General features: G+C 46.0%; 1 protein-coding gene across 4 annotated transcripts in view; it reads right to left on the minus strand.

Moving 5' to 3' along the window:
* The window catches only part of Tmem212 (transmembrane protein 212), a 37530-nt gene extending 21143 nt beyond the window's left edge, over positions 1–16387 (minus strand). For 2 of the 4 annotated variants that reach the window (NM_001164439.1, NM_001164438.1), the window contains 3 exon segments: positions 16187–16377; positions 6578–6637; positions 5362–5685 (listed from right to left, as the gene is read on the minus strand). In NM_001164439.1, coding sequence (NP_001157911.1) covers positions 5362–5685; positions 6578–6637; positions 16187–16345 — 543 coding nt within the window. In that variant the 5' untranslated portion in view covers positions 16346–16377. 4 annotated transcript variants of the gene reach the window in all.
* Between the last annotated feature and the right edge of the window lie 285 nt (positions 16388–16672).

Below are 16672 nucleotides of genomic sequence, written 5' to 3' on the forward strand. Positions count from 1 at the left end.
GATGTTAAAGCCATTTCTTTACTATTTGCTCATAAGTTTATTTATTCAGCCAATCTCCAAATAAACATTATTTTATATCTTTCTAACTTCTACGCTACATCCCTCAACTTTTTGCTCGTGCCAGTAACATAGATGTTGTCCCCACATTTATAGTTTTTTGTTTGTTTCTTTTTGTTCTCTTTCTTTTGAAATTTTTTCTAGTTAATATGATTTTTTTCTTTTATTGGATTTTTTAAAATTTATATTTTAAATGTTATCCACATTCCTGGTTTCCCCTCCAAAAAACCGCTAACCTATCCCATACCCCCCCCTTCTATGAGGGTGCTCTCTCACCCACCGGCCCACTCCCACCTCCCCACCCTGACAGTCCTCTATACTGGGGAGGTTATCAATGTTTTATTTGCAAGAGAAAGTACCAGCCAGGAGCAGGCTTTATATTATGTACGATAGTTTAAAGGAAAGTTCAGGGCATTATTAGGAAAAGCAAACAAATTGCTAGAACTTTCATTCTGTAGAGAATCTAGCAGCACAGGCCAGTGCGGTGTCCGTGGGTAAGGGTGTTCGCTGTCAAGCCTGAGGACAAAGCCATTCCCAGAATGTGCAATGTAGTAGGAGAGAGCCAACTCCTGAAAGATGTCTTCTGCCTCCACGTACACATGGAGTACCCGCGCCCCACTCCATAAATAAACGAAGTAAAGGAAAATGTCAGGCATTATAACTTCCTGTGGGCTCATCTCGGGTAGGAACATGGTAGAGGAGTCTGTATTGATGGAATCCCAGTTTTCTTCTAAGAAAGACCCATGTCTTCTGAAATTTCGATAAATAATATTCTCTTTTCATTGCTGGAAATTATGTCTGATATGTCGAGATGTCTGAGTGGAGTTGTGCAAGCATGGGCGGAGAGTCAGGGCCATATGAGCTAATGTAGACTTTCAAGTCTCCTTGTATCAGTCCCTCATGACAGTCAGTGAAACTCGATCTGCTACCCTTGCTGATTAAGGCACGTCAAATCATCCAAAGAGGCACTCAAGGGAAACGACCTTCGTAAATTTATCTAGATGTTTGCCTAAATTGGTGCTGTGCTGTAGGAAGACAGGGAAATAGGGAATCTGTCCAGAAATGCCAGTGAGAAGAGATGCTTTTACAGAGAAATGAGGTATAAGAGGCTGGGAACATAGCTCAGTTGGTAGCATGCTTGCCCTAGCTTGCATGAAACCATAGGTTCAATTCTAAGCACCTCATAAGGCAGGTATGGTAATCCCAGCACTTGAAGGTAGAGGCAGGAAGATCACAAGTTCAAGGTTAGCCTTAGTTGCATTGCAAGTTCAAGGCTAGCCTTGGGGTTATGTCATACCTTGTTTTTAAAGAGGGGAATTGTGGGGGTGGAGGAAGGAAATAAACAAGAAATAAACAAGTTATAGTGTCAATTCATTGACTTCTGTGGTCATTAGAATTTCCCAAGGATGTGTGTCATAAATGTACATTGTCTATGTTCTTCCTTCAGGATTCTGAAGGGCTCAGGTGGGTTCTACAGATTTGTTTTAATAAGAACCCAGAAGCCAGGCAAGTTAGAACCTGTTTGTAATTCAGGCGTATTAGAGCTTGTCTGTAATCCCAGCACCTTGGAGGTAAAGGCGGAGGACTAGGAATCTAAGGTCTTCCTCAGCTATGAAGTGGGTTTGAGGCTAGCCTGGGGTACATGAAACACTATCTCAAAACAACCAACCAACAAATGGCTTAGGCTGCATGAGTGCTTCTGCTGTCAGTCATCTCCTCTGAGAAGCATAGTACAGTGCTGGGCCCTACGGGCTGAGGAGCTCTGCTGGAGCAGCCCAAGTGACTACTACCTTGGAGCCCAGTGGTTCTCCACCTTCCTATTGCTGTGACCCTTTAATATGGTTCCTCATGCTGTGGAGACCCACAGCTAGAACACTATTTTCATTGCTACTTCACAACTATAACACTGGTACTGTTATGCATCATAACAAACACATCTGTGTTTTCTGATGGTCTTATGTGACCGCTGCCAAAGGGTTGGTTGACCTCCAAAGGAGTCTAGGTCCACAAGTAACTCACTTTCTGCTTCCTGTTCATTTTCTGTCTCTCCAGAGAGGTTCCTGCAATAATTAGTCTCTGGAGTTCAATGACCAAACTCTGCATCTGGTTTTTCCTTCCTTTCTCCCTGAACTCCATCTGTGCTAAACGTAGGTGTTAGTAGCAAAGGAGGGTAGCCGTATGCCTATGGTGGCCAGCATTTCGCTGGTTCTCTTAGCCGGGGGCTCCTCCTAACAAAGAACTCTAGAAAATGTGGACTGTTTGCTACCTGGGAGAAATGTCAAGTTCTAAATTTCCAGATGCCCTGGCAGTGCAGGAAGGGGAGGGAATGTGGGTTGGCTTGCCTCTGCTTGGCAGGCCTCCCTGTAAAATCAGCTCTGTTCCTAGGAATGCACAGGACTTCCTTTGCAGACTTATGTAGGAGCTGAAGAGGACAGGGCTGACCACAAAAGGCATCAAGAGTGCCAACTTCCTGTGCTCTGGCTTTGCTGGTTGGGGTAGATAGCATTGAGCTGGAAGAAAAGAAGCTGCCCAACACTACCTAGATTCACTTGACCCCATAGATAGGAATCTCAATCACAGAAGCCGAGTTCGCAGTGGGAGCGGCTCTTTCTGAAGAAGGCTCTTCAAGTGACAGAGGATGGACATCGACCACACCTGGAAGAGTTAGGATCCAGGGTCACCTACCTGCACTCTACCACCTTCAGTCCTGTGGCAATGGGCTGGGACTAGGGCCCAGCAGTAGTAATAAGGAAGGGGCTTAGGCAGGCTGAATGAATCAGGCTTGGTCAGAGGTTCTCTGGGTTCAGAATTGGGTTCTGCCCCTTAGCTGTGTGATCTGAGACAAGTTTCATCACCAGGTTTGTGCCTGCCCCCAACTCCTGGTTTGTTCAAGACCGGGTATTAGGTACCTCACACTGGACTTGAGATTTGCTATGAAGCCAAGGATGACTTTGAACTCCTGATACTCTTGCTTCTGCCTCCCAAGAGCTGAGATCACAGATGTGTACCAACCATATCTATATTGGGTGGTGTTTAGGATCAGGCACAGAGCTTTGTGCTTACCTGGTAATCACTGTACCAACACCCCAGCCCTTAGAGGAACTGGTTAAGAGAAGCATACAACCTCTAAGATGCAAACTTGGCTCCACACAACCAGAAGTTGGCTAGGCCCTCCCATTAGGATTATTACTAACTCTCTCGGAAAAAGCTAGGAAGTTCGCACGGCCCAAACAGAAATACTGGGAGAACTTTTCCATATGTTCTTTAACAGTAGCAAAGCCACCTTTTGAAATTCATGGGTAGATGCCAAATTAAAGCATCTGTATTTGACGAATATTTAAGCATAAAGGGAGATGGTACAATCAGTTTCCATGAAGCTTTTGGTATTCTCTATTAGAAAATTTTTATATGGTAAAGTTTAATATGTTAGAATAAAGCAAATGATTAACTATTCTAGCACCAAGAAAAACTGCAAGTGAACGTGCTAAAGCACGATTTAAATGTTGGTTTGTGCCTGGCGAGATGCTCAGCAGACAAGAGGCTGGCTCTTACAGGGGATTCAGATTCTGTTCTCTGCACCCAGTTGACAGCTCACAACCATGGGTGACTCCAGTTCCGAGATCTCATGCCCTCTTTGGCCTCCATGGATACTGCATGAACTCTACAGACATACATGCAGGCAAAATACCCATAGACACGAATTAAAAATGAGGAAAAATGTGTGTGAGAGCCTGGCACGGTGAGGCACACCTATAATTGCAGCATGTGGGAGGCTAGGATTGCCAAGAGTTCAAGGCCATCCTGGGCTACACATGAGTTCCAAGTTAACTCAGGCTACAAAAAGAGACCTTCTCGCAAAATGAAACAAGTAAAACTAATTTTTTTATAGTTTGAAGTTTGAGGTTTGTTTAACATACATCTTTCCAGGAGAAAAACTTACACTGTTCTCGAAACCAATGCAGAGCCGGGTGGGGCACCCACTTTGCTTAGACTTGTGGTTAGTTTCCCAGAATAAGACTGGACCAGCCAGCACACCATCATTGGGAGGATTGGGGAAGAACTCACCAGGTCCCACCCCTTCCTGGGGGAGATCTTGGCAGTTAATGATTGCTGGAGTAACAGGAGATGTTTTCTTCAGTGATGTAGCCACTGGTTAACTGCCTATGTGCCAGTAAATGTCCCCTCAACTGTGATTCAGTAGAAACTTCAATGAAACCCATCAGGCCAAGTGAGATCATGCATGCATATACACATGTCCAAACACACACTTACATATCACACATACACACACTCACACACACTCATATACATCACACATACACATACTACACACACACATACATGTACATGCATACCACATACACATTCATGTACACACCCGTACATCACACACATACACACACCTCTACTTACACATCCACATCACCCACCCCCCCACACACACATCCACAGTACATACACACATATACCACACATACACACACTCACATACATGTTACATATACACATACACTTATACACACATTCATATCACCCACACACATTTACACACACACACATCCACAGTACATACACACATATACCACACATATACACATACACACACTCACATACACGCTACATACACACATACACGTATCACACATTCATATCACCCACACACACATCATCCAGATATACCACACATACATACACTCTCACACACACACCATACGTACATTCATGTACACATCCACACACCACACACACACACACCACACACATACACACACTCTCACCCCCCCCCACATATACTTACACATCGACATCACCACATTACACACTCACACATACATCCACACCACAATACTCTTTCACACACATGCGCTCACACACAAACACACAAGTTAAAAGGGAAGTAGTTGTGGAAAAAGAGGCTCAGTGGATAAGAAAGGGGGGAGAGAACGTAACATGAAGTGAGCATGATCTAATACATTATACACATGTGTGAAATTGTCAGTTAATTTAAACATTTTAAAAAGAGAGGAAAATACCAAAGAGGTTGGAATGTGTACCATTGTCACAGTTCTAAAATTCTAGTTGAGATAAAAAATGGCAGGTGGTGCCTACAGTTAACGTATGTTCTCCCGACACATTTCCACCCATGCATCCAAAATCAATCACTGAGTACTTGGAACATGCTGGACCCTCGTGACCATGGCAGGAGGTAGAGGTGATTGAGGGAGAACATTTAGGGATCCCCTATAGTCCCTACCTTCACCATTCGGGACAGAGCAAGCCCAGCCTCCATCGGTTGAGACTTACATTTACGTGTCCGGTCTGCATCAGTCTTGCAGAAAGCTTGATGAACACAGCTACAGACACACAGAACAGGGTGAGGCTCAGGCCCAGGTCCAGGGCCTGAAGGGTCAGGTGATACTCTTCATAGTGCAGTGGGTCTACACAGACCGATGGGAACTTCGTGTACGGAAAAGGGAAGGCAACTGCATAACCGAGGTAATTGGTCCCCGAGACCCCTGAAAAGGAGTAGAAGCAATATGGACCAAGGAGGGCAGACTGCAAGGCTACTGCGAAATGAAGGGGACATCCCAGAATGCTCAGAACTACAAAGGTGAAAACAGCTTCCCACTGAAAATAAGCAGAAACAAACTGTTACTTGGAGAAAGAGTGATGGTTGTTAATTTCCCCTGTATGACAGACCCACACAGCTTTCATCCTTTTCTTATCTACTTTCAAGACAGGGTCTCCTGAAGCCCAGGCAGTGTTTTCTAGGTTTCCAAGGTTGGCTTCGAACTCTTGGTCTTTCCTGCTTCTACCTCCCAAGTGCCACACTGGATTCTTGCACCCCACCCCACCCCAGTGCTGCCATTTAAAATGTAAGCCCCAGGCCTTCTGTATGCCAGGCCCCCACTCTACCACTGACCTCCATCCCTAGTCCTCTCAGCTTTCCTTTCAGGTTGCCCTTGCTACAGTCTATGCTGCAGGAGGACATCGTGTCTGCCAACTTGAGCAAAAATGAAGTCAATTCAGTAGAATTTTATTTACTTATTCCCTATCCGACACAGGGTGCCAGTCCGTGTTTGGAGAAACAAAATGAATTGAACCAGTCCCTTCTCTAGGACTCGATACTCAGGGTTTGCCTTTCACCCCAGACAGACCCTCTCAATCAAACGATGGAAACCCGAGCTGACCCCCTATCTTCAGCCTTTGCTATGGAAAGGAGGCCTCTGTTTAGATGCTGTGTGCTTTTGGTAGCATGGACAGAGCTGGCTCAGCACTATTAGAAACAGGCTCGAGTGGGCCTTTTATCCTTTCCAATCTGGGAGGACTGGGATGGAGACCACAGAGCTGAGATATGAATGCATTATTGAGTCTGGAGGTGTAGTTCAGTGGGTAAAGGGTTTGCCTGTGTACTTGGGTTCAACCCATAGCACGCGCGCGCGCACACACACACACACACACACACACACACACACACACACTCACACTGTATGGTCACTGCAGACACTTCTGAATTTACCAAGTGTCTCTGAGTCCACTCTCGATGAGCCAGCAGCACGAGTGATCCAGCTGTGACAGCCTGTGAAAAGAAAATTGGGAAAAAAATAACATCCACAATCGAAGGGACCTCTGCTAAGAGTTCAATCTGTCTCACAGCTTGACAACTTTATCACAAGCTAGAAGGCAGGGCAAAGGGTGAAATGGATTTACAGCTCTGATCTCCTCCTCATCTGTGAAAGGAGCTGTGTTGACAGGGAGGAAAAGAAGCCATTAGAGTCATCAGGACATGAGTCACACTAACTTATTTTCCATTCTCTCTGTTGACTTTGCCATCCGGCACCACCTCCGCTACTGTCAGGTCAGGACAGTTAAATCTTGGCTTCATAGACCTTGCCCTGGGCTTCGTGTGGTACTCTGAATGAGGAATGGCCCCAGAGGCTCCTGGATTTGAATACTTGGTTTCAAGTTGGTGCAGCTGTTTGGGAAGGGTATGGTATGGAATCTTTAGGACTTGGAGCCTTGCTGGAGGGAGTATGCTAAAGTGGGGGATGGGCTCTGCTGTGTTAGAGTCTTGCCCCACTTCCTACTTGCTCCCTCTGCTTGCTGCTTCCTGTGTGGAGGTAGAAATGTAAAAACCCATCTTCTTCCTCCTGCCACCATAGAGTCAAACGCCCTGGAATCATAAGCCAGAATAAACTCTTCAGTTGCTTTTGGTTATGCTATTGTTTTTTAAATCACAGCAACAGAAAAGTGTGTGTGTGTGTGTGTGTGTGTGTGTGTGTGTGTATCAAAGCATGAATTTGAGGTCCAGATAAAGGCAGAAGAGATGAACATTGTGTGTGTGTGATGTGTGTGTGTGTATGTGTGTGTTTGTGTGTGTTTGTGTTTGTGTGTGTGAATTTTGAGGTCCAGATAAAAAGGAAGAGCAGAGCATAATGTGTGTGTGTGTGTGCTGTGTGTGTGTGTGTGTGTGTGTGTGTCTGTGTGTGCAGGTTAGATAAATTGATAAGATTGGCTATTTCTTACCATGTGGGGGTGGGGCCTGGGGATTGGACTCAGACATCAGGCTTGGCTACAAGCACGCTTGCTCCCTGAGACACACTTTCATCTTCCCAACAAGTTTATAAACCTGCAAATGGGACTATTCAGAATGGGGACCTGTCCTAGAGCCCAGAAATCATTCTATCCTCGGTCTGATCTTTTGCAGCTTGTTTCTTCTTTTTACTTGTTTTAATTGTGCTGCCTTGGACTGCCGATGGGGAGTAGTCACATGACCTCTGTTTCCTAAATAATAAAAACAGCCATTAGAATGGGCACGAGGCATGGCATTCCGTGTTCTGAGTGCTATCCACTTTTATGAAGGGATTTTCTCTATAGTCCCCATTCAAAGAAAAATGCTCAAAGCGCAGAATGAAAATAGTTAATGGAGGAGGGAATGGTGTATCCAGAACGTTGCAGTAGATCATGGAAAAGGAATCTCTGAGCTCATCTCAGATTCATCATGAGGTCTGGAGATGGAGCTGTTTGAGGTTATTGAGACTAGAAATCACTGATCCTCAAACCAGAGAAACCTCACCCTCAGTCAAAGTATAAATTCCGAGCTCAGATAGAGATGGAAGTCAGGAAGAGATGATCCTAAAATTAGACACTAGGTATAGACTGGTTTTCATTTTGACAGAGGACTGAACATGGTGGCCTGACCAGAATCAGTTAATTTAAGGGGAGAAATCAGAGCCTCACCCATGTGACTTAGTGGGATGCTGCTCGCAGCGCTCCAAGTTTGGGGTGTTTACTGTTTTGAAGCTTGGATCTAGAGAAACCAGGAGAGGGAAACACAGGCTCACACATGGCTCCTGTTGGTCAGTCCAAGATGGCCGACTTGCCGTGGCTCTACTGTGAAAGTCCTTTGGATAAAAACAGGAGGAGCATCTGCAGTCAAAAGAGGTTTGTGGCTCGATTCTGCAAGAGAAACCTTTTCAAGGGATGCTAAGGAGGCAGAGGAGTGCAAATAGAACGGGAGAATTAGGAAGAGCAGAGAAATGGAGTCCGGGGTTGTCTAAGTTTCCAGGTTGACCTGTGGCTTGCCTGTCATCAGTCACAGAGACTCAGAAGCAGGAGATTGCTGCTGCCCTGTTGCTGACGAAGCTCTGGAAGATAGCTGCGTGTTATGGGATGCGGAGATTCTAGCTTGCCTTGAGTGTGGGGTTGGCAGGGATTTCTTTCCTCTTGAAAGTTGAAAAGCGCTACAGAATTGCAGTTTCCTGTTATTTTGGTGGTAGCGGCCAGTTGAATTTTGCCTTGTTTACACACAGCTCTGAAAAGGCTCTTTGAGCAGCAGCCTGGGATGCTGGCTGTTCATAACTTGTTAAATTCACCTGGTGGATGGGTTGGGGATGCCAAAGCTGAGCACACCCATCTTCCTGATGCCCGCTGCTCTCTTCTATTTTTAGATAAGGAGCTGGGAAAGAATTAAAACGGGAGAGATTTGAGAGTGGAGAGGGGATGTCAAGAGCAAAAGAAAACGAGAGTCGGGTGTCCCAGAAGTGAAGGGCTGGAGAAGCTGTGTGGTTATGGGCCAGGAGGAGAGGTGCCTGGTGGTAGAGAGTGTCCCGTCCCCAGCCGGCCGCCATGCTATTGGCTTGTTTCCCTGGGGATGGCTAACGCTTTCATTGCTCAGTAATTATGAGACCTTTTTCTAGAAGTTTAAACTGCCTAAGTACACCATGAAGTTCCCAGAAGCAGATGAATCGAAGGAAGCAATAGAAATGGAAACTTCAGTGGCGTTGTATGAAAAGAGGATATAGCTTAGTCATTTACAAGATCTTATGTAGATGTTGTCTCTCTTACACGGAGAGTTTGAGGCCAGCCGAGGCTACCTGAGACCCTGCATTAGTTTCTTTCTATTTCTGTTATAAAATACCCCCCAACGAAGCAGCTTAATGGATAAAGGATTTGTTTGGGCTTACAATTCCGGGAAGATACTGTCCACTGAGGTGAGAAGACATAGCACAAGGCAGAGAAGGCATGAGGGAAGGAGCAGCAGGCGGGCTATTCACACTGCATCTATTCTTGTGAAGCAGATAGGAAATAGGACTGATCTATATATAAGGTCTCAAGATCTGTCCTGAGAGACTGCCTTTCTTTTTAAAGCCCAGGTTTCATGTTCCAAAGCTTCCATAACCTTCTCAAATACTCCCACTAGCTGGAGACCAAGTGTTCAAACCCATGTGCCTATGAGGAACACTATCCACTGAAACAGTCTTAAACAGGAAGTTAAACTGTCATGGAGATACTCTCCTGCTTTTCGAAAGAGGCTAAGAGGCTATAAAAGATAAAAAAAACAAAACAAAACAAAAACAAAAACCCAGCACATTGTGCACATACAAATGTCCTCACTGAAGAGGCCGAGAAGGCTCGGCACTTTAGAGTGCATACAACTCTTACAGAGGACCTGAATTCAGTTCCAGACACCCATGGCAGGCAGCTCATACCTGCCTGAAAGACTGGCTCCAGGGCTCTGATGCCCTGCCCTCTTCTGGCCTCTGAGATACCTAAGCTTGTGGTCTCTCCCTCCCTCCTCCCTCTCTCCCTCCCTCCTCCCCTCTCTCCCTCTCTTCCTCCCTCTTTTCCTCCCTTCCTCTCTGCCTCTGTCTCTGATGCATACACATTAAACATAAAACAGTACATTTACCAAATAAAATAAAAATAGACAAGAACGAGTATTTGGTGCACACACACACACACACACACACACACACACACACACACACACAATGTTTAGGTGTTAAGCTTCAGGACAAGTAGAGTCTAGAGCAAGTCTGAAGGATGGCTTTAATTTCAGTAGCATGACACCTGAGGGCAGTCTTAAAGACCTGCATCTGCAGAGGTGAGGAAATTATACTGTGCTTGGGGCCCAGACAGAGGGGTTCCAGACCTGTAGTTGGGGGCGGTCGGGGAGGCTTGGTAGGGAAAAGCAGAAAATCAGAGTTGAAAGCTGTGTTATGCTGGGATGAAGAGGACCTCAAAAGCTAGGTCAGTATATACTGGGATTATCTGGGGACCACCAAGTAATGCTGGTGGCATTTGAAAAGGAAGCATCCGGCCTAACTCACAGGAGTGCAGATGCTATGTGCAAGCTGGACCACAACGGGTGAGGTCTGAGGGTCCCTGCAAGACCCTGGTCTTTAGACCTTAAACTCCACTCACGGCCAGCAGCACATCTTGAATCTTGCTTTAATCACAAGTCTTTTTATTTGTTTGTTTCCTAAATTATTTATTTATTTTAAGATAGGTCTTGTTAGCAGCAATATTAGGGTCACAGCTCAGACCCTCGGCGCCCATCAGCCACCCATCCTCACAGTGGAAAGAACTGAGAGATCCAGCCCCCTCTGCCAAGTTCAACCCCAGGGACTTACTAGAAGGTGTAGGTTTAATCAGAAAGCCGGAGGTAGGCAGGCGTACGTGAGCAGCCTTGGTCAAGGTGTGTTCTTGTCCATTATTGTCCCAGCTCCAGACTTCTCTGCAAGGTTGTCTGAGATGCCCAGGGATACCTCAATTCTTAGAGGTCACTGCTTCAATGGTCTCATGGCCAAAAGGAGGGGCACACTGTCCCCTTAGAGCATCTGCATTCCTTCTGGGGTAGCTACAACTCATGCGACCCAGGTTAGCCTCCAACTCAGGCAGCGACTTAGACCTTCGTATCCTCCTGCTTCCATGTCCTAGGTACTGAGATTGTGCACCACCAAGCCCAGTTTATGTGGTGCTGGAGATGTAACCTAGGGTTCCATGCATGGTATTGTTGCTAAGTAACTGAGCTGCATCTGAGTCCCATCAGTCTAATTCGTATCTAATAGATTTAGTACCAGATCTTTACTATGTGATAAATTCTACTAGTCTCTAGTCTATTGTACCCTATCCATTGAAACTGCTGTCAGCTACCCTGCATATTGGTTTTATTCTCTTCAAATGCATAGAGCCTCTACAGTTTGGCTTCCAGGGTTGCCTAGACATAAAATCTAAGTAGGGTTGGAGAAGGTACACAGTGAGCAGGAAGGGAAAAGCGAACATTGGAACATACATTGGAAAAATCTAACGACCCCTGGCAGGTGGTTTAAATAGGGCTGGTTTAGGGCATTGCTCTGCAGCGTAGGCCTAGTGCTGACAGCATGGCACTCTCTAGTATTATCAAAGGTTTTAGTGCCAAAGCCTCCCCCGTGACAGGACCAGCAAACTAGCCTAGGTCACCTGTCCTCCAAAGGTGACATAAAAGGACAGTAGGGAGAAGTAGAGAAAAGTGATCTGTTCAGTGTGGCCATGCTGAAAAGAGGAACAAGGAAGAACCCTCCAAGTTGCCTTCAGGACCCACTGTGAGCCATGTTTATCCTCAGAGGACAAGAGATACGGATAGCTGACAGTGTGGGCCAAGACGTGCGTGCACCCGCCCATGGCATATACATTGTTGTCTAGATCCAAGTCCATCTGTCACGGTGGTCTGACAAGTTGCCAGGCTTGTGGGAAGCCATCTTAATGGACACAAGTTCCTTCCCTGATGTCACCAGTTCAGCCTCTCCTCCCCTCTGCATGAGATTCCTGGGGAGATTCCAGTTCCTTGGGGCCCATTGTTTCAATAGCCCAATGGCTAAAGGGAGGGGCGCACCTATCTATCTATCTTTAGAATATCTTCCCTCCCGACAGAGCTGGTAAGTGGGAGTTGCCTGACAGGCACTGCTGAGCCCCAGCTTAACCTAGCCCTGACCCTGCTGTCCTTGTCATCCATAGATCCTCCAGCACTAACCCTGCCATCCATAGGTCCCCACACTGATCTCATATCCATATATCCTCAGAGCCACCCCAGTACTGACCCTATCATCTTAGATTCCCAGTGAGTCCCATAAACAGTCTTTAAAGAGGCTACTTTAAAAAATTGAGTCAAAGGTCATTCCTGCTTTGAAATTGATTTCCCAACACAAAGAAAAGGAAGTTGGAGAAGAAAAGATTGCTTTGGGTGACGAGGTGACTAAGTTGTTTTTAGGCAAGCTGACTATGAAAAGGCTTAGACTATTTAAGCGGAAAACTAACCACTGACGAAGATCAACTTGACCAGACTGCACTTCCTTGTCAAATCTGAGTAGGGTGCCTGTGTGATGGCTCAGCGCGTGCCATCTCATCACTTGCTGCCAGTCTGAGGCCTGAGTTTGATTCCCCAAGGTGGAAGGAGAGAATGGGCTACTGAATGTTCTTCTCTGACCTCCAAGGTACACAAGGGCACACATGTGCACTCGTACACATGATAAATGGATTAAATAAATGAAACATAACCAAGAACCTCAGCGAGCAGCCTCTCTTCAATGCAGTGATGTTTGGTGACCCTGACTATGTACTTTTCTCTTTATCCTTCAGTATCACCCTGAGGACAATGTCTCATCACCTCGTCGGCCCTCAGCAAGCATCCCCATAAGTTCTCCTTGCTGTTTCCTCTTTCCACTACCCTACACCCTGCCCCTTGACCTACATTCTTTCTTTTGCTCTAATATCTGGACGTGAACCTTGCCCTGTGCTGAGTCTCCTCTCTCCATTGTGCAGTAGATCATTAAGATCTGCTTTCAGTATTATATCTATGCCAAACATTGGCTTTTCTTTGATACTATCTGTTAGATGGAAGTCCCTTGACTGCTAAGCCATTTCTATAGCAGCCTGGCATGCAGGGCTCCAATGGAATCCTGATACTGTATTACTGAGGATCTGGGAGCCAGGTTGTGGCTTGTTTCTGACCAAGACCCTGGACTCTCTAGGTCTGGAACCTGTGATCAAACTCATGGGATCCAGTCTCTTCAACAGAAATTACTCTGCAGGCCTTGAATCTGGATTAATAGGGCTCTGAAACTACTATGCCCTGCTGGCTTTACGCTTCCTAGCAGCTGATACCTTTAAATAACTTTGCTCAGACAGCCTAGAAAAATTGTGAGCCATGTGGTTTTCAGAACAGAATTAGGAGAGTCTGTGGACCAAAACTTGGGCCTGACTTAGTAAGTCTTAAATAAAAACCTCTGGACAAGTACAGGGGACTGTGTCACCTATAAGAAAATCTGTCTTATAAGTCTCAAAAGGAATACGGAGTCATTGTGAAGGAAATGGGAATTGGATTGAGATATACAAGCCATCTTCACTAGAGGAAGATGTGCGTCAGCAGCGTCTCGGGACGTGATTGGCAGGGGTGGTGTGGACAAAGGCAGAGGTCTTCTGGTGCTGACCTTCATCAGACAAAACCGTGGCTTGGTAAGAAACTCAAGAGGAAAAAAAGGACTGTTCTAAATTTAGATATGAAAGAATTGAGCACTCTGCTGCTTTCTTCTCTGGAAGATTTCTCCTGCATAGAGGCCAGATTTCACCTGTAGTCCTTTGAAAACTTATCAGATTTGAACTCTATAACACATCCCGAGACACCAGAATTCAGGGCCCAGGAGTCATCTACTCAGTCGACAGTAGCCATCAAATGCTACTTTGTCAGAATCTAGCAGGCAGCTCTCTTTGTTGCAAGCTGTGGAGATAGAGTAAAAAAGAAAATAAGAACTGAACCCCTGTTGTTGTACAAAGCTTAGTAAATAGTCAAGTTATATAGTGATGTAGATGAGGGCGGGGCTGTAGGATCTGGAATGGCAGATGGGGGCAGGGGTTACAATTTTAAAGAGTTTTTGTTTGTTTTTACATTTACTTATTTGTGTTGGGGTGGGGAGTGGGCACATGGATACCACAGCACACGAGTGGAGGTCAAGGACCTTTGATGGGACTTGGTTCTCACGTCTATGTGGGTTCCAGGTATTGAATTCAGATTTTCAGGCTTGGCAACAAGCACTTTTATCTGTTGGTTCATGTTGCTGGCCTCCAAGGGGTTACAGTTTTAAAGAGGGCAAAGAGGGAAGGCGTGGGTGAGCAAGTGACATTTACTTGAGAATTGATGGGAGGAGTCAGGTGTATAGCTCAGTTGACTGAGTGCTTGTCTCTCAGCATAAAGCCCTTGGCTGGACCTCCAGCATCACAGAAACTGAGAGCGCCATTTGCTTATGATCCCAACACTGGGAAGTTGGGAGTTGGAAGACCAGAAGCTCAGAGAGAGTTCTAGAACAGCCTGAAGTACATAAGATCCCGCCTTTAACAGAAGGGGAAACACTTAAGAGTTTAGACAGAGCCCCTAGAGCAAAGCCCTAGGGTGGAACACGCCTTGGCATTCTGGAAATCGCAGCCATGATTGGGAAGGGACAGACATATGGGTAAACTGGCTGGCATTGAGGCTCACGAGGCAGCATTATGGGGACCAGGGAGCTGAGTAGGACTCCTAGCAAGTGATTCCGAGCAGAGAGTTTGCACAGAGCACAGGGTAAGGGAAAGGTTTGGTGTTTGCTAGCAATCAAGTACAATGCTCTTGCCAGTCTTTGGTCAATTGCCTTCATCCTCACCAAGCATCTTAGGGTTAGGCAGTTGTCCCCAGAGCACGGGAAAGAGCAGGAAGGAACTAACTGGCTGAGCCTCCTGCCTCGATCCCCATCCTAAGAACATTAAAGTCAGAACTTGCATGCAAGCCACTTCCCTCCACCTGTAGCTCTATAACTGTGCCTGCTTCAGACCGCCTCCTTCCAACTCAGGTAGTGGCAGGATAGAGAGACGTGGTTCATTTATCTTGGCCTATGCCTAACATATAAATGTTCAGCCTACGTCTAACCTACCTCACACATTTATAATCTTAGTCAAAACTAAGTCCACTGTGGGGATACCAGTTTATAAGGGATGAACTACTACATAACAATCAAAGCCTCCCTGTGTGTAGCCCAGGTTGGCCTCCAGCTCACAGCAACATAATAATCAAAATCTCCCTGTGTAACCCAGGCTGGGTTCCAGCTCACAGCAACATAATAATCAAAGCCTCCCGGTGTAGCCCAGGCTGGACTCCAACTCACAGAAACATAATAATCAAAACCCCCTTGTGTAACCCAGGCTGGCCTCCAGCTCATAGCAACATAATAATCAAAGCCTCCCTGTGTAGCCCAGGCTGGCCTCCAGCTCACAGCAACATAATAATCAAAGCTTCCCTGTGTAACCTAGGGTGGCCTCCAGCTCACAGCAACATAATAATCAAAGCCCCCCTGTGTAGCCCAGGCTGGCCTCCAGCTCACAGCAACATAATAATCAAAGCCTCCCTGTGTAGCCCAGGCTGGCCTCCAGCTCACAGCAACATAATAATCAAAGCCTCCCTGTGTAGCCCAGGCTGGCCTCCAGCTCACAGCAACATAATAATCAAAGCCTCCCTGTATAACCTAGGCTGGGCTCCAGCTCATAATTCCTGCCTGTCTTCCAGATGCTGAGATTACAGGTTTTGCCACTTTACCCCATGAGAATTTCCCAAGCAACTCATTGTTGTATACGTGACATACAAGTACAAATGAAACAATATTAAGAAAAATTATATTCTTAAAATTCAACTAACAGAAATGCCTGCTCTAAGTTCAGGATTATGCTTTTCTGTGGACTATAGACTTCTTTGAATTCCTGGAAAGCTCTTAAATCGTGTGTTATTTTATGTCCCCTTTCTTCTCACTACCATTTACGCCAGCGTGTTTAATGAAATGTGTCCTACCAAAGCCCCGTTCCAGATGGGACAGGCAATCCAAACGCTCCATCCTGTGTACCAAAGCTTGCAGGAAAAGACAGGGAAGAAGGCGATGGATCCAGAGAAGATGCTCAGGCTCCCCAGAGTGACCAGGGTCCTGCCAGCAGCCTGGTAGAGGCCCTTCATTTTCCTCTGCGGCCTGACTCTTTGCTCTGTGATATCTGTTACCAAAACACAAGCCCAGCCCAGGCCTCTATAAACAGAAGTTTCTTAGAGACTGTAGTTGTGATGACCGTGAACATGGGAAACAAGATCCTGCAGACAATGCTCTCTCTGTTCCACCGAAGGTGAATGGAAGGAGTGAACTCTGAATGTGGGTTAGATGTGGGACTCTAACCCCGGACTTTTCAGAGACAAGTGAGGGCAGGAGATTTCTCATTCTGGAGTGGCTGCCTTAACTCCCTTCATTTGCCCTGTCTCGGGGAGTGACCACTTCCTGACTTAATCAGACTC

The sequence above is a fragment of the Rattus norvegicus genome, chromosome 2 (assembly GCF_021556685.1).
Source record: "Rattus norvegicus strain SHRSP/BbbUtx chromosome 2, alternate assembly SHRSP_T2T, whole genome shotgun sequence".
Lineage (NCBI taxonomy): Eukaryota > Metazoa > Chordata > Mammalia > Rodentia > Muridae > Rattus > Rattus norvegicus.